The sequence below is a fragment of the Stegostoma tigrinum genome, chromosome 9 (assembly GCF_030684315.1).
Source record: "Stegostoma tigrinum isolate sSteTig4 chromosome 9, sSteTig4.hap1, whole genome shotgun sequence".
In the NCBI taxonomy this organism is placed as follows: domain Eukaryota; kingdom Metazoa; phylum Chordata; class Chondrichthyes; order Orectolobiformes; family Stegostomatidae; genus Stegostoma; species Stegostoma tigrinum.
This window is the reverse complement of record NC_081362.1, coordinates 50318901-50343456: the sequence shown is the minus strand read 5'-3', so window position 1 is coordinate 50343456 and position 24556 is coordinate 50318901. Positions and strand designations below refer to the sequence as shown.

The 24556-nt window shown below is 41.2% G+C and overlaps 1 protein-coding gene across 43 annotated transcripts in view; it reads right to left on the bottom strand.

The window, feature by feature from the left end:
• Nucleotides 1-24556, bottom strand: part of nrxn1a (neurexin 1a) — a 1700803-nt gene that overhangs the window by 1594675 nt on the left and 81572 nt on the right. For 36 of the 43 annotated variants that reach the window (XM_059648525.1, XM_059648528.1, XM_059648548.1 and 33 more), the window contains one exon: nt 559-1914. In XM_059648525.1, the coding sequence (XP_059504508.1) occupies nt 559-1285 (727 nt within the window). In that variant the 5' untranslated portion in view covers nt 1286-1914. Of the gene's footprint in view, nt 1-558; nt 1915-3347; nt 3585-3866; nt 4230-4260; nt 4317-4357; nt 4483-4887; nt 5033-5087; nt 5105-24556 lie in introns of those variants that run through there. The other 7 variants (XM_059648533.1, XM_059648532.1, XM_059648526.1 and 4 more) reach the window with 7 other exon arrangements.

The window sequence follows — 24556 nt, the reverse complement described above, 5'->3', positions numbered from 1 at the left end:
CATCTGATACTCTCCCATCTGATTAAATTCCTACTTGCCACCAAACTCCGCTATGGAAGAGGGATTAAATTCCACCCTTAGTTTTTACATCCATGAGTGCGAATTAACTGGCAGAACTGAAAATAAGCATTTAGAAATATAGCTGGCACTTGAAATTTCTTGCACCAAATTGAATCACTTAGTCTTTTAAATCAAATTTATTTCCTCATAATTGTGCTGCTGGCATTTGAATGCTTTTTTGTAGAAAGTATTATTTTTAAGTTTATGATCTAAAACTTTAAATGGAAATATGGTAGAGGCCTTAGAGCCATTGATGTTACAAAATGTAAAAGTTTAAGGTGTCAGTTGTATGACCCCGAAATAAAGGGAAATAAATTAAAATTGACTTATTTTGGAAGATGTCAGTGAATAAAGCAAGATAGTAGATAAAGCAAGCAATAAGTATGAAGGATTTTGACTCAGTTAAATTTCAAGCAATTGGATCATTATTCTCCTACTACTCCCAAAAGCTATAAGGATTTGTAAAAATAAATGCAAAAGAAGTTGTAGTCATCTTACCTTCACTGCAGTCTTTTCCTTGAAAGCCAGTGTGGGAACAATCACAGATTGCCTTCTCCTGTACAACAGAGCAAGTTCCTCCATTTAGGCATAGACTGTGATTTGTGCAAAGATAATTTTCATCCATCTTGATTCCTTGACCATCTATGAGTGTCGTAGTCCCATTTCCAACCTTGAGGTCAGTTATTAATCCCTGGAATGGTTCCTGACTTCCTACTGATGTTGATGTTAATGATAGTACCGATGAATGAAATTCTGGTGGAATTCCACCAATATACAATTTGCTAAAGACTGTCATGTCTCGTCTCTTTGATTTCACTTCAACTGTTTTGATCTCTTTGTCTACTATTAGTGTCGTCTTCCTGAAATTCCTCTGAATAACTACTGTGTGCCAAATACTATCATTCACTTTAGTATCTGATTGTAGAACAGCTGGTTCAGCACAGAAAATTGAAAAGCGAAGTTGAAGGTATCCATCAACAATTAGGAGTTCTAGAAAATCACAGAATCCTTCATCATCAAAGTAAACCAGTAGACTACTGGAAATGTTGGTCTTCATATTAAAACTCATCTCACTTTCACAGCATGCATTCCACTTTGGGAACCTTGCCCACTGTCCTGCAGCTCCAGTAAATTCTAAACTGACCCCAAGGTTAACAAGACATCCAAAGAGCAAGCCAAACCAAAGCAAATGACCTTTCTTCTTGATGACAACAGCCATCTTCATAAGTGTGGTATGATGTTGAATAATGTACAGATTGCAAAATAATTTGTAACAAAAAGTCTTTCACGCTTTGTAGATAAGGTGTGTTTCACAAAGTTTTATCCCTTTGTGAATCCAACAAGTCAGTTAAGCAATTCTCCAGGAAAAATAAGCACTGATGGCAGCCTTTTGGATTTGGGATTAAATATAATGAGTCAGCAGGATAAATTGTATCAGTGGCCCATATCCACAATGGATTTTACTCAATTTTCTTTTTGTAGCTCCAGATCAGAAAACAACTGGTGTTTCGATTTTCTCTGGAAAATGAACTCATCCACATTTGGGTCAGACAAGATGACTTTCTTCAGTTTTGTTGGTGTACTTCCTGTCAGTAATCCCATCAAAATAACAAAATTGCTCTGTGTGACAGATTCCAAGCACAGATCCACAGATTCATGCCATCATGTTAAAACAGACACTCTTGAGTCATCATTCGTGCCTTCCGTGGCTGCCTACCTCCTACTGGTGCTGAAAAACCATAAACCATCAAGCAGCTCAGCAGCTACTTGACATGCAAAGCCTGTCAGCAAGTCTTCCTTTCAGGGCAAAACAGTGATTCCAGCATTTACAGCAGCTTCAACACAACTTGCAATCTGCAAGGAATGAAAGCAATAAATAATAACATGACCCTAGCTCAGTTTAAACCATCTTACAATAATGTGCTTGAACGACTCCCTACATATGGTTATTATTGAGATAAATCATAATCCACTGTCTATGCAGTAATGAATGCATTGGAAACTTTAAACTTATTTATTGTTAACACAATAATTAATTGCTTGAGTCATAAAACAACTCAGCCAAAATACCCAACATGGAAGTCACTTCTTTCAATTACTTGTCCATATCTCAACGTCAAACTTGTTTAACTGGTAACCATTAAAATAATCTTTAATCTTTCCTTATTCAATGAGACAATTGGTTCTTACACTGGTTGATAAAGATCTGCATCATAATTTTTGACACTTATTGCAAGACAATAGAATTTGGAGATGCACAAGGCACTTTAAAGTTAAATTAGTAAATAGCATTTTGTACCTTATGTTGCAGCAGAATGGTATCAAAAAGGAAATGGTAGCTTAAAATTATTAACATCAGCAAATTTAATTGCACTCTTGTTTCTGTTACACTGGAGATACTAGTCATACTGTTCAGTTTATCATAACTTATATTTTAAAATTCACACAAACAAACAGAAGGTAAGGAGGATGTTGACAATACATCATTGTATTCTCAGCAAAAGTGTAACTTGGCATGACCATTTATTCATAAACACTGCTCTTGCTAACCTTGAGCTTACTATTAGAACACCCTGGCTGCACTGGTAGAACATTATCGGAAAACTAAAATGTTTTAAAAACAGCCGCTATGGCACAACTTGTTAGGAACAGTTTGGAAAGGGGAAACGCGCTGAGAAAACAAATCAATGTCAACAAAGGGTACAGAATTTCAAACACTGTGATTATCTGCATTCATCGCTCCCGATTTAACGCAAATATTCCAGTTATTTCTTTGATAGTGTATAACCATTGAGAAAGATTGGACGAAATCTTGCAAATTTATAATGGTTAACTGTACAGTTATCTACTTGTAAGGTTCCGGCATTATTCAGACGTACGCATGTCTGGCTATTCTAAAACAGTCTAAAGTATCTTTCTTGCAACCCTTTTCCAAAGCAAAAGCCTGTTTAATATTCAAGTTAGTACAAGCATGACTCGGAACGATTTATATATATTTAATTAACGCCTTTTTAAAATAAAAAAATCACAGCAATAAATATCGCTGTACAGTAGACAATCTTCACCGAGGAAAGAGGAGGCGCATCCCAACGCAGCTCAAAGCGATCTTCACAAGTGTGCCCACAACCGGGATACTCGATAATATTAAAATCAGGGGGACACCATTTACTGAATTACTTACCTAGGGACAGCGAGCATTTTGACTGCTTTCAGTCCGAAACTGAACATCGGTAAACTATAACAAGAAATGTGAAAACAGCCGGAGGCTGTCTCAATGTGGCACAAACCTTAGACTTCTTTGATCGTGGGCTGTTCAGTTCATGAAATCCACATTTAGGAAGAATTTACACGCACAGAAATGCAGCGAAGGTACCATTATGCATCGTCTTACATATTATCTGGATATCACAACCGGGAGTTTGGTCGCAGGAAAAAGATTATTCCACTCTCTATTTTGTCTGAATGGAAACGCCGTTTCGATCTGTTCTAAGTGGTAATAGTGGACATTCAGTAAGGCAAGCCGGAACTATTTATCATTCATGCACCGTAAGGGGGAAAAAAGCCCTTTTTATCATATTCTTCACAGCGGTATCTGAGATGAGTCGTTAATTTGTCACCAAATTCTGACGAAATGTTATAGCCTTATCTCCCCCCCACAACTTCCCCAAACCAACTATAAATTCGGTACTTCATTAATTTGCGGTTAATTCCAGTATTTAAATCCTAGCCCTGTAAAAAAAAATCTGCCTCGTACGAATAGTGAGGAATAACACGGTCGAAACATGTCAAAAAAACATTCCACTCACAGTGTCACGTTCATTACCAGGCGATCCTTTCCCTGCCACCTCAGATCAAAGGGGAATTATCTTGTAATTACACAAATGATATATACAAATCCCGTGCCAGCGTTTCGAAAGGGTTACCAGCTCATCACATGTAGACACGCAGCATCCTCCTCATCCCACACACACAACACACACAACACACGCATATTTTACATATTATCGGCAGGGAAACCTTGCTCAGCCGCCGAATAAACCCCAAGTGTCCATTCAAGGAAATCAGATGTCCATGCAATACCCTCCACATCGACGAAAGGCAGGTAACGCAGATACACATCAAATCAGTGCGTTCAATCCGTAAAAGCGGGTGTCCAACACCGCCCTCGCCAGCGCACTCTACATGTCGGATTTTACCTACAGCATCTGTGTACCGCTATGCTCGTATCTGTTAGGGCCATAGTCTGTGTCGCTTCGCTCCTGCATTGCATCCGATTCAAACATGGAGTTTTTTTTACCTGCAGTACATTCCCTGGTCGTTAGAGATGGCTGTGGGCTTTTAAATATGAGGTGGGATCACATTGAAATGTTTCCCTGGCTCTCCCGTGGTCCCTCTGCTGCTTGGTTCTCCCATCTCTGTTTACTTTTGCAGGACAGCAGACCCCCCCTCCCACCGCCCGCCACCCCCGCTCTGGCTCCAGCTCGCTTTATCAGCCGCTTGCTGAGCTGAGCGCGTCACTCGGGCGTTTTTCTCGAAGCGAACCAGCACCAACGCTGCAGGAGCAGCAGCAGCTCACAAGCGGGTCTCTGAACGTCTCCCCTCTCTCTATGTCTGTCTTCGCCCTCTTTCACACAGACACACACCGCGACGTCAGAAATCTTCTCACATCCATTGCTGCCACCACAGAAAGGAAACAAAATGGGAAAGAACCATTCCAGCACCTCCACGAAATCAACACCGCATTAAAGAGCTGCTCAGCCACATTAAACGCAATTGTTTTGCATTTAATGGCGACCAGGTAGAGAAGTGACACTTGCAAGAAGATACCTGAGAGTGTGCTTCAATACAGTCTAACGGTGCATTCAACATCCCCCCGCCCAACAACCGAACTTGGAGCTAGCGTTGCTTCAGGTTTGGCGATGGACTCAATGACAATACATTTCAATGATGGTGAGGACAGCTAACACTACTACATCCTAACCTCTGCACGATGCCCAACAAAAAAAGTTTTGATTTTTAAAACTGACCTGCAGGTGGGGTAACAAATTCAGGAAAGATTTACCAGCAACCATACATTGGCCCCTTTGTCTTCCCGCACTGTATCAAGCTTTTGCAACCTCTCAGGAGTGGCTCGGTGGGTACTCCTCCCGCCTTCTGCTTCAGAAGGTTATAAACTGCAAGTTCTACTCCAGGATTTAATGCACAAATACGGGCTTTTTCTTTCTGACCGAGTGCCGGAGGTGTTTTGCACCTCAAATGAAATGTTAATCTGGGATTTCCCGGCTGGATATAAAACATCCCAAAGTATTCTTTTGAAGAAAAGAAAACATGGGAGTTACCCCGGACCCCTGACCAAGATGTAGACCTCAAATCTGATGAACTTCCTTGACTAGAAAGGAATTGAGACATCCAGTGGTTGTAAAATGCACTATAAAAGTACACGTCTTCCTTTTCTCTTTTGAACAACAGATGACCAGGAAATCTCTTGAAACTGACCATAGCTACTTTATTAGAGGCCTCAGTATTAGCAGTGTTGCTCTCTCATTAGAAAGAGTCGACTGGTGGTAGTTTAACCTGAGGGTCACTACGCCTCAGGCAAGGGGAGAGGTCGAAAAGCCTTTCATAATAACCGCATACGGTGGGTGGGAATTGAACTCATGCCGTTAGTGTCTGGATGACAGACCAACTATCCAATAGTCTGAACTAACTTTACGGGGGTGAGCAGCAGCTCATTATGCAACCCCTGACTACTTTATTTGATGTGCAGTACCGAGCCTACGATGGGAAATTCGATCAGAAATTAAGCAATGCACGCTTTATCTAAAATTCTTGGCAAAATGTCTATCTTCTGACTTCAGCAGTCGGCCGCTACAAATTCATTATAAATTACAATGTCGGATGACCGAAGTATAGAATTAATACATTTAAGTTCCCTGTAGTTTACTCAGCTTGATCGTGTGGGAAAAGTAAGAGTTATAGTTACATTCAGCTACCATATTGGGAAACATTTAAAATTAAAGATTTTTCTGCCCATTTTGAAGATATGGTTATTCACTGTAGCTACCTACAAAGTCCCAGATTAAACAAAAAATGGGATGAGGTAAAGAAGGGTGAAATTAGATTCTATTTCACCCATTGTTCCTGAAATAAAATGGGGTCAAATATATCCAATTTGAGGGGCTTGAGTCCAACATTGCAACAGCATCCGAATTATGTTCAGTGCCATATTCATCTTGCCAATATTCTGACAGTCCCAAATAGCCACCTAAATTTAGGCACCTTGCATATGCAAAATCTACATTTAAACATTTCAGTTTTTAAATGTTAACAAATTGTGTGCACTTACTCATGATTTGATATCGCAATGCCAAACCAGGATTGTTGCTTTGCTCTACAGCTCTCTACAGCAATTTACCACTGATTGGAACTCACATTGCTCTCATGTTGCACCCCAAGCTACGAATTAGCTAAGGTCACTGCTGGCGCCTAAATTGGCCCAAATAGTCTGGTGAGCAGTCTCAGAAAGTTCAACATATACCATAATTCACTGTAGTTACTCAAATAAGATCCAACTTCCAAACACAAGCGAGTGCATCAACAATTCTGGGCCCAATGCCACCTGAATAACTGATGATTTTTTGGTTGCCTGTGTCTGTCTCTATGTGCCTGCAATGGTTTTAGAAGAGGCTTAGTGTTTTAACCCAGTAGAGCCATATGTTAACAGTTCATGGCTCTTTACTTGTACAGAGTAGTTAGGATTTCCTCATTTGTAGGAAATAGTAGCTCTTGTTAGGTCAGAAAGCTTGTCTATTTTTTTTTGTTCACTTCCCTCCATTGAACAGTTAACTTGGGGAATTGTGTGTTTTGATTAAATTATAAACTCCTGTGGTGGGGGTGCTTTGTTAGAGGAAGGATATTATGAAACTGGAGAGGGTTCAGAGAAGATTTACAAGGATGTTGCCAGGAGTAGAGAACTTAAAATGGAATAAAAGACTGGAAAGACTGAGGCTTTTTCGCTGGAGGGTACGAGGTTCAGGAGTGACTGTATTGGGGTTTATAAAATCATGAGGGGCATAGATAACGTGAGGAACAATGGTCTATTCCCTTGGGTGGGCGAGTTCAAAACTAGGGGACTTATTTTTAAGGTGAAGGAGAAAGCTTTAAAAAGGTCATGAGGGACAACTTTTTTTTTACACAGAGATGGTTCATGTATAAAATGAACTGCCAGAGAAAGTGGTGTATGCAGGTACAGTTACAACACTTAGAAGACATTTGGACAAGTTTATAAGTAGGAAAGGTTTGGAGGGATATGGGCCAAGCACAGGCAGGTCGAACTACTTTAGTTTGGTAAATGATCAGTGTGGACTGGTTGACCGAAGGGCTGTTTCTGTGCTATATACTTCTATGACACTATGAGTAATGGGGTTTGAAAGTCAGCACACCTTCCCAGAGTGTCATAACACAAAGAAGTAATACATAAGAAGCTAGATGAATTCCAAAGTAGTAAATTATTAATAATGAATAGTGTATGAGAAGAGAGAATAATAATAATGTGTATTATATGTTTCCTGCTGTGAATATCCATTTCATAACTCATTGTAGAACACAATGTTTAGCTTTAGAAATTAAAGTGTTATTTGTAGGATAAATATAAACTCTAATAAACTGGTGTAAATCTAATGAATATGCAAATCAAACAAGCTTGTGTTAATTATATTCAAAGGTACGTGTATTTATCTTATAAGGTTAGAAGTGGAAGTGTAAAACTTAAACAACGAATGAACCACCTTAGTGCTTGTAATGTGGCCAGATTGTCTACCCTTATTTCAATAAAAGTGTTGATGTTGTTTATGTGGTTTGTAGATGAAAAAAAGCTAAAGACAGTTGGGCACAAGGAGTTTCCTTTATGTAGACAGAAGTTCTGCAGAAATTGTCATAGACTCAAGTAGGCATATAGTTTACTGTTATGAAATTAAATTCATTATGAAATAAAAGAATTAGGTTGGAGGTAAAATAATCAATTTTCTCCTCTATTGAAAACATCACAAAGCATGCCACATTGGCTACATTTTTGGCCCACGTGTAAGCTATATCATTTCAGTGAGAGAAAGAAAGAGGTAAATGTCAGTTAGCCCTGCATCTTAAGCAGAAAAAATGATCACTGTTTTTAGTCACTATGCAGAATGTGGGTGCAGGCTCAAACTCAGTCTAGAATTCATAAGGGGGAAGGAAGATCGGAAATTTGCACACCTCGAAGCAGGAGGAGTTTTTTGGAGGTAGCTACGACAACTAACTTGTACACCTAACTAGTATTCCAGCAGTTTCCTGCCTCCAGAAGTTTTGCAAGAGACTGTTTCTGGGGTAAGTAACAGCTATAGCAGGCATGCAATCTGGCCAATTCCAGTGCCTATTAAGGATACGCTCACTTGTTGAATGGAACTTCCCAGAGGGTATATGGATTCCCTGCTGAAACCGGAGTTCATTGAATGAGTGGAGATAGAATCCAGGCATCAGATCACAAAGTCAGTGATATCGAAAATAATTCCCTTCCATACCTTTACAATTAAAAATGCCAACGGGATACAGGTATGATCACAGGTCACCCCATAGAAGGGCAGTGTCAGCTTGCTGCTCTGGTCACATTTTATTTTTAAATATATTAGTCTTCAGATGATAGCCCCATCTCAAGGCCCTTGCTTGTTTCCCTGCCTACATTGGCAACATTCACTTCTCTGGTGAGGTTGCTTGTTGCACAGAACCTAGCTCCCTGAGTGTGGTGCCCAGCCTTGCCTTTAAGTCTTCACTGCTCCAGGAAGTGCCTTCATAATTGACTGCTGTCTTGAAACTATCCTTCCCAGTCTGGCTGTGGGAATTTCCAGCTTAATGCCTCATTTTACGCTGACAGTAGGAGCAAGATCTGGAAATGGTGAAAATCTAGCCCCTTATTTCTTATTGTTGCTCACATGATGAACCACAAAGATAATTTTCTGCATCTATCATTTCCGGATAGCCCAAATACTTTGCAACAAGCTGGAGATTGTCTTGTGGTTAATCAAAATGAGCATAATAGTTTTCTAACTCAGGTCTCACTGTGTGGCTTTTGTACTCAGATATAAGGTTTGGTTTTGATATCTAAACTATATTTCAGTTTGATATGAAACTTTAATAAACTTTTTATGACGCACCTCCAGGGAAGGTGGCACTTAAACACAGATCGTCTAGGTCACAGGTAGGGACACCACCCCGATACCATAAAATATCGACAAATTTACAAATATACTCTGCATCAATATTAAATTCACAATGCAGTTTCAGCCTAATTTCGAATACAGTTGGCTGGATTTTTATGCTTCAACAGCAGATCTGTAATATTTGAGCTTTAAAGTAAGAAAACAGTTTATATTTGAAACAAACACAGAATGTGCTCGAGGAACTCTGCAGGTCTGGCAGCATCTGTGCAGAGACAAACAAAGTTAACAATTCAAGTCTGACATGACTGGTCCAAAACTTCAGAGTTTATATTGGTAGTATATATTCCTACATTTATTTCTTTTTACTTCCGTAGTATTGAAACAGGTCACTAATGCAGACTGCTAAGCTCTTAATTGTGCACTTTGATTAATAGAAACTTAACATATGGACATTTTGTCAGGTATTAATTGCTTTCAGAAATGTGGCCATGATTACTAACATATCTACTGGTGACCAGCAATTGCATTGTGGTGGCAATCAATTAAGATTTGCCTGCCAAGATTGGAGCTTCTGGGAAATAAAGTAGATTGACAAAATAAATGGCATGTTTTCCATTGTTTTCAAAACTCTTGAACAATTATGTTTTGAAATTATTTGACTCATTAAAATATTTTTAGTAAACAATCTTTAACAATGCAAGGGATTATATAACAATGTTATGCGCACGTAGACACACTTTCTCAAAAAATTAGTAGTCAACTTTACATTGGCAACCAGGATTGTTTTGAGACCCAGTGACAAGGTTTATGTGGACCCAGATTCAGGTGGCCTTCCTGCTTTGAACTCCATCAAAGTGCAAGTTTATGCTGAGGCTAAATAATGGCTGTCAATTGGGGGGTCAGTGACCTCTCCAAATCCATAGACAGGCCTTCATGTGGTTGTCATATTGTCACCCAATGCAGTAAGATGTGCTGCTAGCGTGTTTGAAAGTCCAGCAGCACCTAGACCCTAATTTAGGTGGTAGCTTGCAAGAATCTGGCAGCCTGCACCCATCCGACCTTCACAGAATTCCTACAATATGGAAGCAGGCCATTCAGCCCAGTGAGTCCACATCAACCCTCCAAAGGTCATCCCACCCAGAGGTACCCCAATACTCTAACCATGTAACTCTACAACTCCCATGGCTAATCCGCCTACCTGCAGATTTTTGGATTGAGGAGAGAAAACCTGAGCATGCAGAAGAAACCCATGTAGACACAGTGAGAAAGCACAAACTTCACACAGTCAGTTGCCTGAAGGTGGTAATCAACCTGGGTCCCTGGCACTGTGAAGCAACAATGCGAACCACTGAGCCACCATATCTCCCTATCCAGCTAACAGTCAGAAGCCTGAGACCACCCAGCGATGAGCCCGAACTTCCAATGTTCTCCCCCTGTATCCAGTTGGCTGAAATGCCTGCAATAGAACCAGCCATCCCAGACCAACCCAATCATAAAATCCCTACAATACAGAAAGAGAGCATTGAGCCCGTTGAGTCTGCACCAACCTTCTGAAGAGCATCCCACCCTATCTCCAGAGCCCTGCGTTCCCGATGGCTAATCCACCTTGACTGAAAATCTCTGGACATGATGGGCAATTTAGCATGGTCTAACCACTTAAACTGCATATCCTGGATGTGGGAGGGAAATGGAGCACCCAGCAGAAAGCCGAACAGACCCAGGGAGAATGTGCAAACTCCACACAAACAGTGACCTCAGGAACAAAACCCAGGACCCCAGTGCTTTGAGGGAACAGTGCTAACCACTAAACCACTGTGCCAGCAAACTATGAACACTTAACAGCCAGTGGCTTGTGATCACCAACAATCCTCAAAGGAAGTCAAAGTGAGCATGGCAGAGACAAGATCCCAGGTGAAAGAAGGCAATGAAGATAATATTGAATTCGGTTCTCTGTCTTATTTGAGAAATTAAGGACTGAACCAAAATTATGACCCCATTTGGAATTTGTAAAGTTGATTTTGAGCAGTTTGAAAGATTGCTGCTTATGTGCACATTATGTTCAGGTACTGCTCAGTGAGTCAGTACAGTGTCTACATGAAGAAAAGAGCTGATAATGTATTTGAGGACAATGGAGAATTCGACCCTACCAAAGCAGACTGGTGTAAATGCAACCAAAATTTTCATTTGTCTGAAAAGAAAAGAGTATGTGTTTTCCATTCCATTTTGGGGCCAGTTGGGTTTTGAGGTAGCGTCAAACCAGTGTTGCTTGTGAAACCCCAGTGCAATGGAATATGCTAAAATTAATGAGATTCTGAACTCACATTATGACAAGAAATTAGTCATAAAGTGAAATTGTTGGGAATGAAAGAAAATCTATTTTTGTCTGTGGATATATTATGAACATTCGAGACATGTTCGTACGAGGGCCAAAGAACAATGCAATCCAGATCAAGCTTTTGAGGAAAGGCAACAGCTGATGCGGAAGGAGCCCACTGATGAGTTCACAACCACAGAAATGGCAGAAAGTTAAAATTACCAATTGTAAGTGCTAGAAATATAGTATGTTTAGGAACTATGGGAAACTGGAATATGGAATTATTTGGGCATTCCTGGGCTTTATCCTATATGGTTTCTTGGAAATTGTCAAGAATCAAGGAGAACTGTAGGTTATTTCTCACTCAGAGATTGTAAGAACTGCAGATGTTGGAGTCAGAGATAACACAGTGTGCAACTGGAGGAACACAGCAGGCCAGGCAGCATCAGCGGAGCAGAAAAGTTGATGTTTTGGGTTGGGGCCCTTCTTCAGAGATTTTTGTTTTCTCTAGCGAATGGTCCCAACCCAAAACTACCAGTTCTGAGGAAGGGTCACCGGACCCAAAACATTAGCTCGGTTTTATCCTTCATAGATGCTGCCAGACCTGCTGAGCTTTTCCAGCAACTTTGTTTTTGTTCCTGATTCATAGCATCCGCAGGTCTTTCGGTTTTTACATCTGCAAGTTATTTGTTGTTTACTAGTAAAGAAAATAATATTAGAAAAGAAGCCAATCCATAGCTTTAAAAGAGTTAAAAGGTTGCTTTTAGTCATTAGTGCTTGGCAAATACAATGTAAAAAATAAATCCTTGGATTTATCACCACGCATTAGCCTCTGGACCTTTGGCTTCTGTTTTGTTACAGGCTTAGGAGCAGTTGGCAGTTGGAAGAAGGCTGACAGGACATTGTACTGTCTCTGTATGTCTGTAAATAAACAATAACTCTTGAAAGACCAGCTGTTAGATAATTATTTTCAGAGAGTTAGAGAAAGTTTAAGAAAACACTATTTCTATTTGAGACGCTGAAACTTTGAAAACTGAAGCGTTAAAGTTATTGACTTGCTCGCCAAGTTGGCTTGTTCTCATTCAGATGTTTTGTCACCATGCTGGATGACCTCGTCAGTGGAGCCTCCGATGAAGTGATGTTATTCTAACCTGCTTGGAATTTATACTGTCCAATCCATTATAGTGAGTAGTGTCATTTCGGGTTTTGATCTGTATGGGTTTGTCTATGGGGTCCAATTCTATATGTTTGTTGACTGCATTACGGGTGGAGAACCAAGCATCTAGGAATTCCCGTGTGTGTCTGTGTTTGGCTTCGGCTACTGTGGTTACCTTGTCCCAGTTAAACTGATGGCCTTCATTGTCTAAGCATACCAATGGATGTATGGAAAGTTTGGCATGCCATTTTGCTGCTAGCTGATGTTTGTGTGTTCTGATGGCTAGTTTCCTTCCTGTCTGTCTGATGTAATGTTAGTGGCAGTCATTGCATGGTATTTTGTAAACAATGTTAGTTCTGCATTTTGTGGGAATGGGGTGTTTAATCCTAGCGAATCTGTTGTAGAGTGGTTGGGGGCTTGTGGGCCACATTGTTTCCTACTGGTCAGAGGAGGCTTGTTGGCAGTTCTAATACGTTCTTAATGTACAGCAGTGTGTTAGGGAATACTGTGTCCTCCTGTTGTTGTCTGTTAAGTAAGCATCTGCGCATAAAGTTGCCAGGGTATACGTATATGGTGAGGATTTTGTACAGGTGCCCTTTCTCTTTCCTGCATAGTTCTGGGCTGTTTCAGTGTGTCCTGGCCTGTTTAAATAGTGTCCTAATGCATCTTTGTTTGTGGACGTTGGGGTAATTGCTGTGGAAGTTGAGGATTTGATCAGTGTGGCTTCTGAGTTGATCTGAGTGTTAACTCAGCCCAAGGACTCAGCAGCTTTCTGTCACTCAGCAGCCAACAGCGACTTGATGTTGTCAGCAGGAAATTAAAGGAACTGTGAGCACATTTATATTTTGCATTCTTGACCCACAAACCGTAACAAGTATGCACATCTGTGCCTTGTCTTGTCTGTGTATGAATATTTACGTGTCAGGATTAAGGGGAAAAAATTTTAAATCTGCATAGTGTCTAAGTAAGCTGATGGAAGTCTCTTTTGTTCTAGTTAACTGTAATAAAGAGAAAGAAATTTTACATTCAATGATTAAACAAAATATTTATACATCTAGTATGGCTTCAGAAGTAGTAGATCTTCATTATTAGCCACATTCACCCGTTAGAATTGTAATACAAGGGAGTCCTCTTCTTGATCAAGTAGGGGATATCTGCTGGCTTTCACTGAAGTCTAGGCCAGATTCACATAATCTTCCCTTTTTTTTGGAAAAGTGTTACTTTCATTGTGTTTCATGGAGAGTTTGTCTCCAAAAAGCCTAGTGGGTTTTCACAAGTAGTCATTGCAAAATCACCTCATTAACAGCCTACTCACTGATGTAGTGCCCCACTCACCCAATGTCAACCCGATTCTCCCAACACAGCTAGAATATCCTGCCATATACTGGCATTTTATTTAAAAGGCTATTACTTATCTAGTTAACCATCAGAATTCCAGAGCTGCCCTGCCTGGTTTCACCCATTCTGCGAGGACATGGTTGATAAGGGCAAATTGCTGCTTTGCAGACAGGCACTTTGAGGTCCTGGTGGATTGGTTGGTACAGGGTAGGATGTCCTCTTCTCTCAGGGCTGCCAAAGAAGACCATGCCACCAGACCATGCAGCTTGGTCCGAGGTCATTACTTGGGTCAGTACAATCTCAGAGGAATGCCCAGCAAGGCAGGCATAAGGCCAGGGCAAATGCACCATCTTCTCTCTGCTATTTCACACAAAGCATTTGAAGTTGTAGCAGTAGGGTTAAAGTAAGAGTTGCATTTCAATGAACAATGAGTGTTACTTGGTTGCCAGGATATGGAGCACTTTGCCCCTACTCAGGAGCTATCCTGACTCTCACTGATAAGGAGCCAAATGTCAGGCACCCCAACAACCCATCCTGGCTCTTTCAGTCTTGTAGTGGTTGTTTTTCTCTTGTAATGAGAGGAAGGGAGTAATTGAATGAGATGACATTGGTAGGCATAACTGTTAGTGCTGGTGCAGATGGGGAAAGCTAGTAAGGTGCTTGAGAGCCACCATGCTATGGGTCCGATCCACCAACTCCAAGGAACATCAGTTTTCCAGAAAAAAGAATCATAAAGACTGCATTCCACCACCAGGCAGATACTAATAGCTCGGTGGGTATTTTATCTGGATCAAAGTCAGCACCACCTGCTGGTGAGCACTTCACTGCCACATCTCTGTGGCTGGTCAAGGGATAAAAAGGCCAAAGTCACTGGTACTCAGAGGATTGCCAAAAACTAGACATCTGCTCGTCTTAGAGTTTGATGTGATCTAGTTGTATTTGGTAATCAATAGGTAAGCCAGTCGGGCAATGCATTCAGAGATAACGGGAACTGCAGATACTGGAGAATCCAAGTTAACAAAGTGTGGAGCTGGATGAACACAGCAGGCCAAGCAGAATCTCAGGAGCACAAAAGCTGGCGTTTCGGGCCTAGACCCTTCATCAGAGAGGGGGATGGGGAGACGGTTCTGGAATAAATAGGGAGAGAGGGGGAGGCGGACCGAAGATGGAGAGAAAAGAAGATAGGTGGAGAGAGTATAGGTGGGGAGGTAGGGAGGGGATAGGTCAGTCCAGGGAAGACGGACAGGTCAAGGAGGTGGGATGAGGTTAGTAGGTAGGAAATGGAGGTGTGGCTTGGGGTGGGAGGACGGGATGGGTGAGAGGAAGAACAGGTCAGGGAAGCGGAGACAGGCTGGGGTAGTTTTGTGACGTAGTGGGAGGAGGGGACGAGCTGGGCTGGTTGTGTGGTGCAGTGGGGGGAGGGGACAAACTGGGCTGGTTTAGGGATGCAGTGGGGGAAGGGGAGATTTTGAAGCTTGTGAAGTCCACATTGATACCATCGGGCTGCAGGGTTCCCAAGCGGAATATGAGTTGCTGTTCCTGCAACCTTCGGGTGGCATCATTGTGGCACTACAGGAGGCCCATGATGGACATGTCATCTAAAGAATGGGAGGGGTAGTTGAAATGGTTCGCGAATAGGAGGTGCAGTTGTTTATTGCGAACCGAGTGGAGGTGTTCTGCAAAGCAGTCCCCAAGCCTCTGCTTGGTTTCCCCAATGTAGAGGAAGCCCCACCGGGTACAATGGATACAGTATATCACATTGGCAGATGTGCAGGTGAACATCTGCTTAATATGGAAAGTCATCTTGGGGCCTGGGATGGGGGTGAGGGAGGAGGTGTGGGGGCAAGCGTAGCACTTCCTGCAGTTGCAGGGGAAGGTGCCGGGTGTGGTGGGGTTGAAGGGGAGTGTGGAGCGAACAAGGGAGTCACGGAGAGAGTGGTCTCTCCGGAAGGCAGACAAGGGTAAGGATGGAAAAATGTCTTGGGTGGTGGGGTCGGATTGTAGATGGCGGAAGTGTTGGAGGATGATGTGTTGTATCCGGAGGTTGGTGGGGTGGTGTGTGAGAACTAGGGAGATCCTCTTCGGGCGGTTGTGGCGGGGGTGGGGTGTGAGGGATGTGTTGCGGGAAATGCGGGGGACGTGGTCAAGGGCCTTCTCGACCACTGCGGGGGGAAAGTTGCGGTCCTTGAAGAACTTGGACATCTGGGATGTGCGGGAGTGGAATACCTCATCCTGGGAGCAGATGTGGCGGAGGCGGAGGAGCTGGGGATAGGGGATGGAATTTTTGCAGGAGGGTGGTTGGGAGGAGGTATATTCTAGGTAGCTGTGGGAGTCAGTGGGCATCACATTCATTCAGATTTGTGCTCCTTGGTCTTGTGGGACAAAAGGCAGGGGCCATACCAAATGAATCTGGCGTCATTGACAGTGAAGAGCATTGCTGAGCAAATTGAAAAATTGGCAGTTGATAATTTGCTGTGTTTAAAATATATTTTCAAAATGTCGGCAATTCTGTAAAGGTTACATCTATTCCCTATCCTTAATTATATATTCAATCCATAATTGCCCTGTGGAGATAGCTGTAACCTTTCTGAATTATTATAGTCCTTGAGGTGATGGTGATTTCAAAATGGTGATAGGTAAGGAAATGATTCAATGATGATGGAGTAATGGTGGGTTATGCTGAGGTTAGCAAGGTGTATGAGTAACAGAAAAGCAAAGAAGTGATCATATCCCTGCAATATTGTTCTGGTACTTGCTGATATATCACTATACCCAGGGTGTTGGTCTTTAAAGGGTACATAAATGCTGAATGTGTCCTTCCCAAGGCAAGTATGACTCCCTCCTTCATCTTGGACTTCCAAAAACTGACAAAACAGCCCACCATTCTCAGATATCCCAGGAGAGCAATGATAATGAATATCTTATTTTCTCTGCTACAAACCATCTCCCTGCAACCTGATCCTTACCAACAAGTGTATGGAACGTGTGGGCTTCATTGTCACCAATATGGAGACCAGCATTTCAGCTGACACCTTTACCTCCCTTTGCTCATCAATACAAATCTCACCCCCCACCATCTCACACACACACACACACACACACACACACACACACACACACACACACAATGCGGAATATCCTGAGATTGTGGAAGGTACCAAATAAATGCAGAATCTTTCTTCTGCTTGTTTTCAAACTTATAAAAACTGCTATCATTACATTATTCACAATCCATTTTGTCCTTGCCAGCCATCATTCGTCCTTCCCTTTCTGAAGTCACTTAACTTATTATAACCTCTGAGATCCACATCAATTTCTCCCACATTTCCCTGTTTAAAGCTCTCCAGTTAAGTTTTCCTGACTTACCCTACCTAAAGCACTGAAAATACACTGATGAAAGACAAGGGTGGCTTTTATTATTACTGTGACTATGGTACATTAATCAAAACCTGTCCTGCTCCATAATAGTTTGAACAGTTGATTGTACAATACTATTTGGAATACTCTCCTCCATTCTTTAATCCTGCCTGGTTTTGACTGTTTCTGAGTGTCCATAGCAGTGACTTCTCTTCTTGTCCCTATAGAATCTATGTAATAGTCCTTAAAGAATACTTTTCATTTTCATTACATCTGGTTTTTAGCAAGCAAACATATGGAAGATTGAGGTTGTCATGATCCATTCACACAACATCAATATATTCACAACGAGAATCTCTCCACAAATTACATACCTCTTCTCAATAACTGCAACACTTCCAGGCTCATTGAACCAAAAACTGCTCACAACGTCACTCTCAGTTCACATCCAAGATAAGTCTGTGAACCTAAATCATCAAAAGCACAAAATTTGCTTGCTTCAACATCCAGAATATCACCCACCTTTCCCACACTTCAGCCCATCTGTTGCTGACTCTGAGTCATACCTAGGTCATCTCCCGGAGTGACAATTTCAGTGCTCTTCTAGCCAGTCTTCAATTACCAATCCTCCAAAAAGCTCATTTAAAACTCTGCTGCCCACATCTTAATAAACAACAATCCCTGTCAGCCCCGTCCTGACCAACATACTGCGTTTCCTGGCTCCAGTATTACGTACATAATATATAACCTCTCTAATGATATCATCTTCCTGTTTCATTTTTTCTAACATTTGCTCATGTTGTGTGGGCATCAGTGACAGTGTCAGAATTGATGACCTATCCCTAATCGCTCTTGAGAATTTGTGATGAGTCACCTTCTTGAACCACCGCATTCCTGATGGTGTGGATATACACCCATTCTATTTGGCAGAGAGTTCCAGGATTTTTACCCAGCAACATTGTGGGGCCAACATTTTCTTTATGTCAGGGTGAAAGGGGACTTGGAGGAAAATTCAGATTGCAATGTTCTCCAATGTTTCCAAATCACTTCTATAACATGGTGAGTGGAACTGTATGCAATAATTTTAAGGATGTTTTTATCAAGGCTTTTATGTTTTAACTCAACAGATGTGGACATTGGTGGCAGGGACTGCATTTATTGCCAATCTCTAGTTGGCCATGAGAAACTGGTATTGAACTGGCTTCTTGAATTGCTGCAATCTGTTTGGTAAAGGTACAGCTACAATACCACTTGGGAATGAATTCTAAGACGTTGATTCAGCAAAACTGAAGGAATGATACATTTCCAAGTCAGGATGGTGAGTGGTTTGCAGGGAAATTTGCAGATAATGGCGTTCCCATGTGTCTGCTGCTTTTATCCTTCTAGATGGTTATGGCTGTGGATTTGGTAAATGCTGAGTGAGCAGCCTATTGCAGGGCATCGTGGAGAAGGTACAGACTGCTGCTTCTGAGTGTCAAATATGGAAGAAGTGAATGTTTTATACGCGGTGCTGATCAAATGATCTGCTTTATCTTGGAGTGTGTTCAGCTTCTTGAATGTTCTTGGAATCTCACCCATCCAGGCAAGTGAGGAATATTCCATCGTACTTCTGACTTGAGCCTGTGGGGAGTCGAGATGAGTTACGCACAACAGAATATCGATTTTCTCACCTGCTCTTGTGTCCATTGTGTATATATGGCTACTCCAGTTCTGCTTTTGGCCAATAGCAACCCACAGAATGTTGACAGTAAGGGATTGAACATTGGACATTGAAAGTCAAGGGCTGATGCTTACATTCTCTCTTACTGGTGATGGTCATTGTTTGGTATTTATATCACATGAACTTGCTGTTGGCAGCCCAAAACTGGATATTTTCTAGTTCATGCTGCATTTGCACATAATTTGCTTCACTACCTGGTAAGTGTCATGAATGATGTTGAACATGGTGCAAACATCAGTGAAAATCCCCAAATCTGATCTCATGATGGAGGGAACGTCATTGATGAAGCAGCTGAAGATGGTTCATCTCCCTCACTGAGCAACTCTTGTAGACTCTACAAAAGTTTCTCGAGAGGCAAAATAATTGTCCCCTGACTCTCAACTGTCTTCCTTTGTGTCGGGCATGACAGTAACCTGTGGAAATTTTTCTTCCTTTTTCTAATTAACTTCAGTTTTTCTCAAGCTCCATGACAACACACTCAGCCAAATGGCACCTTGATGTCAAGTTCAGCTTGAATACACTGTTGTTGTAAGTTTAGCACAAGTCCCTGCTTTACAATTCCATTCATCTGGAAATAAACTCAAGGACTTGGTTTGTGGATTTTTTTCATGACCTTGCTAAACTTTGGCCAACTTTTACAGACTAATGTTTTTGTAGTCCAATATCCATTTATTGTTTTACCCTACCCAGGCCTGCACCTTCCATGTTCTTAGAATCCCTACAGTGTGGAAACAGGCCCTTTGGCCCAACAAGTCCACACTGAACCTCACAGCATCCCACCCAGTCCCCTATAACCCACCTAATCTACATATCCCTGAACACTATGAGAAATTTAGCATGGCCAATTTACCTAACCAGCACATCTTTGGACTGTGGGAGGAAACCAGAGCACCCGCAGGAAACCCACGAAGACAAAGGGAGAACGTGCAAACTCCACACAGACTGTTGCCTGAGGCCGGAATCAAACTCGTGTCCCTGGCGCTGTGAGGCAGCAGTGCTAACCACTGTGCCACCGTGCTGCCCATTTTATTTGGTCTTTCTTACTTGTCTCACCAAAATATACCACATCATGTCCACCCGTGTTGAACTTCACTATTTTTTGTCAATTCCATAAGTTTATTAATGTCTTCCTAAATTTTATTGCAGCTCTCCCTATCACTGACTATCTACTTCCATACTCCCACCGTGTTATAACCTGCAAGTTTAGATTGTGTGTTTTCAATTCCATTAATGTGCTTGCTGTATAAGATAAGAACAGAATCATTAACATAAATCAAATATGGTAGATGGATGCCATTCAAGAAGGCTAATTTATTCTGGATGATGTCAAGCTCCTAGTTATTGTAGCTGCAGTCATTCAAGAAATTGGTAGTAGCCCATCAAATTCACAAGTTGTGGACTATAGAATTCTGAAGCTCTGACCTGCTCTTGTAGCCAAAGTACTTCCATGGTTGCTTCAGTCAAGTTGTTGTGCAATTGTAAGTCCCAGGATTTTAATGGTGAGGGATTCAACAGTTATAACGCCATTGAATGTCAAGGAGAAACTGGTTAGATGTTCTCATGTTGTAGGAGATTATTACTTGGAACTTGTGTGGTGTAAATGTTATTTGTCTTTAATCAGTTCAATGCTAAATGCGACCTAAATCTTATTCTATATGGCATGGATTGCTTCATTATCTTATCTAATGGTTAAACAGTTGTAGGCATGCAGTGTCTTGGAGAATGCTTAAGGTGAACTCTCTGAAGCAGATGTGGCTAGTGTCTTGGAGCTATTCAAAGTAATTATTTATTTAGATTAAGTTAAATAAAGTCCGACTAAATTTGAAGTGTGTGATGATGCTCCTCTGAGGGTTGTCTCAGCACCAGGGGTCTGGCTTTGATTCTACCCTCAGGCGACTGTCTGTGCCGAGTGTGCACATTCTCCCAATGTCTGCGTGGGTTTCCTCCAGGTGCTCCAGTTTCAACCACAGTCTAAGATATGCAAGTTAGGTGGATTGGCCATGGTAAATTGCCTGTAGTGTTGAAGGATGTGTAGTCTAGGTGCGTTATAGGGTAATGGGTCTGGGTGGGATGCTCTGGGGGTCAGTGTGGACTTGTTGGTTCAAAGGGCCTGTTTCCATGCTCTCGGCATTCTACGATGATTCTATGATAATGATGAGGGAAAACCTTGTTCTGAACTTTTAAGAGTGACATCACTTTGCTTTGTCTATGCTACTGTATCTATATTGTGGCTTCACAAGATCAGGACTGCATCTTTATACCTTGTGCTGTCTCCCTTTGGGGTGATAAAATCAATTGTTGAACTCAGAATTGCTATGTTTCTGACTTGTGCTCCCCACACCATCTCAGTTTCTTCTGTCAAGATGTTTTATCAAATTTACTTCTTTCAGCAGATTTCATTGTCATCCATCCTTAACTATTATTTTTAAACTTTGCCTTTGGGAAGCATTTTGGGTATTTTTCCACGCTGAGGCCACTATACAAATGCCAGGTGATTTGTTGTTGACCCAATCTAATTGTCATGTGCCATATGAAAGTTACAACAGTCTGAATTTTATGTCTAAGGGTCTTTCTGGGTAAACATAATTACCTATGCAGCATCAGTCAGTTTAATTTGTATAGATGCATCACAGAAATGACAGATGCCTCGTTCCATCAGGTCAAAAATTTCATTTTACTTTTAGTGGACAATGGCATCAGCAAAATACAGCTGTATAGACTGGCTTCTCAAGAGCGCAGAATGTCACTGATGCACATATGTTACCATTCAAAGCCCACAGCAAAATGTTGTAACTTTCAAAGGACAGAATGTACCAGCCTTCCAAATCTCCTAACCCCAATCAGAAATTCTCCACGTGACCGTGTTATATTTCCACATTCAACTATTCAGATTGATGCAAGCAACCACAAGCTTGCTATAAATCCTGGGAATTGACGCAGGCCCCAAGTCAAGAATGGAAATTCATGCATAACTGCATTCCTTGAAGCTTAAAGTCCTGAAATGTCTTTTGGCCTCATGATTGCTGGCAGATACTATTTCTAGATGGGTTTCAATCCATGCAGTGCTAAATAGTTTGATTGAAGGAGAAAAAAATAATCAAAGGTATTAACTACTGCTCTACAGATGTTCCAATCTAAACAAGCAATTTCTTCATCCTAAATCCTAATTGATCACTATATTTTCTGAAAATTAGCAAATGAACATTTCTTTAAAACCACTCCACCCTGTGTTATTTACTTTGCATTTGCTCTGACATACGTCCTGTTTTCCAGCTAAACCTTATATGTCCTAGGAAACAAGTGGAAAGCACAATGGTCTTGGAATCTGGCTATCCTGATCTTTATGCCGAATATTCAGGAGATTGGCACGTACAGGGTGTTATACATTAGAAAAATTGGCCATTAAAGATATTACACAACCAACATGCAGCTGAGCTGTAATCACCAGTGGAAAATAATTTAAACAAACATCTGTTTTCCAAAGAGAATAGGCAATGCTTTTATTTTAAGTAAATCTTTCATGCTGAGTTGAATTGGGATATTGAAAGGGCTAAATTAATGTCTGTTTAAAAATGTTGCCTTTGTTAAGGAACCATATGCTGCATGGAGATACAATAGAGCATTTAAATTATGAAAGGATGAGGAGCGGAGATAGAAGCAAAGCACTCAGGAGGAATAGAGATGAAAAATGCCTAATCGTAAATGCAAGGGTTCAGATCTTCTGGTCAACACTGATGCCGATCTCATTGATGCTGCTTTCACACAGTCTATGTCCAGATACAACCAGAACTCTGAAAGCATTGAAAGGATTGCACAGCCATCAATGGGGATGATAATGGGGTGCAAGAAGCGATGGTAGAAGGGAAGTCAAGCTCCTTTTACATGACAGCAGTTGCCATAAGCTCTTTATGGTATAAGACTTCCAGTAAGTGAATAAGTTGGTGAATGAATGAGATGGGTGAGTGGGTAGTTGGGTTGGAACAGATGGTAGGGGTACATAATTTGGATTGGGGTAATCAGGGGCTTAGATTAGTCAGGTGGCAGCAGGTATAGAGGGAAGGTGCTGCAAAGCATGTTAAGAATTTTTTGGATGACATAACAATGAGATGTTAACAATGACTAGTTGAATGAATGACATGTTCATGTGTTGTTACTTTTACATATTTGTATGTCTGCAGCTGTAAGTTTCAATCTGTATTTACCCTTCAAGAAGAATCAAAGCATAAAAAAAATCAGGGGCATGAATATTCACTCAGCAGGCAATAAAATCCCAAAGAGTTGCTCTACATGATTAGTCTGATCAGGTAACTGAGAGAGCCAGAGTAAATCCCATATGCAATTTGAAGAATGATCATTATATGCTGCACAATTTGCTCTGCAGAACTATAGCAAGACAAAAGGCTAGAAGCAAGAATGTTTAATTAGCTGCCAAAGCCACCAATTTGATTTCTTTGAAATCCTAGCGTTCTGCATATGTCTATTACACGTTCCAGTGCACATTCCTCATCATCCATTCCCATTGCTTGCTTCTGGTTCAGTTTCTTTATCTTGAGCAGTGAAATATGAATATTATATTGTACAGATGTTTTTCTTTATTTCTAACATTCTTCTTCCGGTAAATGTTGTCAGTTTTTTTGACCCAGAGTTTTCCCCTGGTGCCTGTTGCACAATAGAGCAACATCTCGCCTGCTACAGCTCCTCAGTGAACTCCTTTGAACGACAGTTATGTAGATAAACAGGCCAATCATTTTCACACAAGATGTTTTAAAAACAACTACAGAAATTTGTTTTTATTTGGTGATGCTGGCTGAGGTTGAAAGATTGGCAAGAACACCAAAACTATCCTTGTTTGAAATAGTTGAACAGAATCTTCAATATCCACCTGGAGAAATGGAATAAATAGGGTCACACTTTCAGGTCCCATTTGAAGAAAGCAGTATGCCATCTGATGCTGCACAGAAACCTCAGCATAGATTGTGTGCTTGAGAACTGTAAGACTTGAATGCAATAGCTACAATTACTGGTACACTTGTGCTTTATCAACTCAGTGAACCACACTGAAACTGACAGAGGGCACATGTGCAGTTTAGCCCTCAAGATTTATAGAATTAAATGTTAACATTCATGAGAAATGCTCCATCTCTACCTGATTGCCATTTATATTTAAAGCTTGCAACATATATTCCACTAAGTGATTGGCATAATTAATTCTGTCTGGACAGCTGTTTAAGTTGTACAGTAGCCCTAGAAAGGGCTGAGAAAGGACTTTGACACCTGAATTTCAAGTACTGAAAATGGTTGACTTGAATGTGGTGTCCATCACCATCACTGTTCTTATTCAGACTGGACTTTATAAAATGTTTTATACTGTCACTTTTCTTTCAAGATGAATTAGATTGGGTTGGAGAATGGGATGGGGA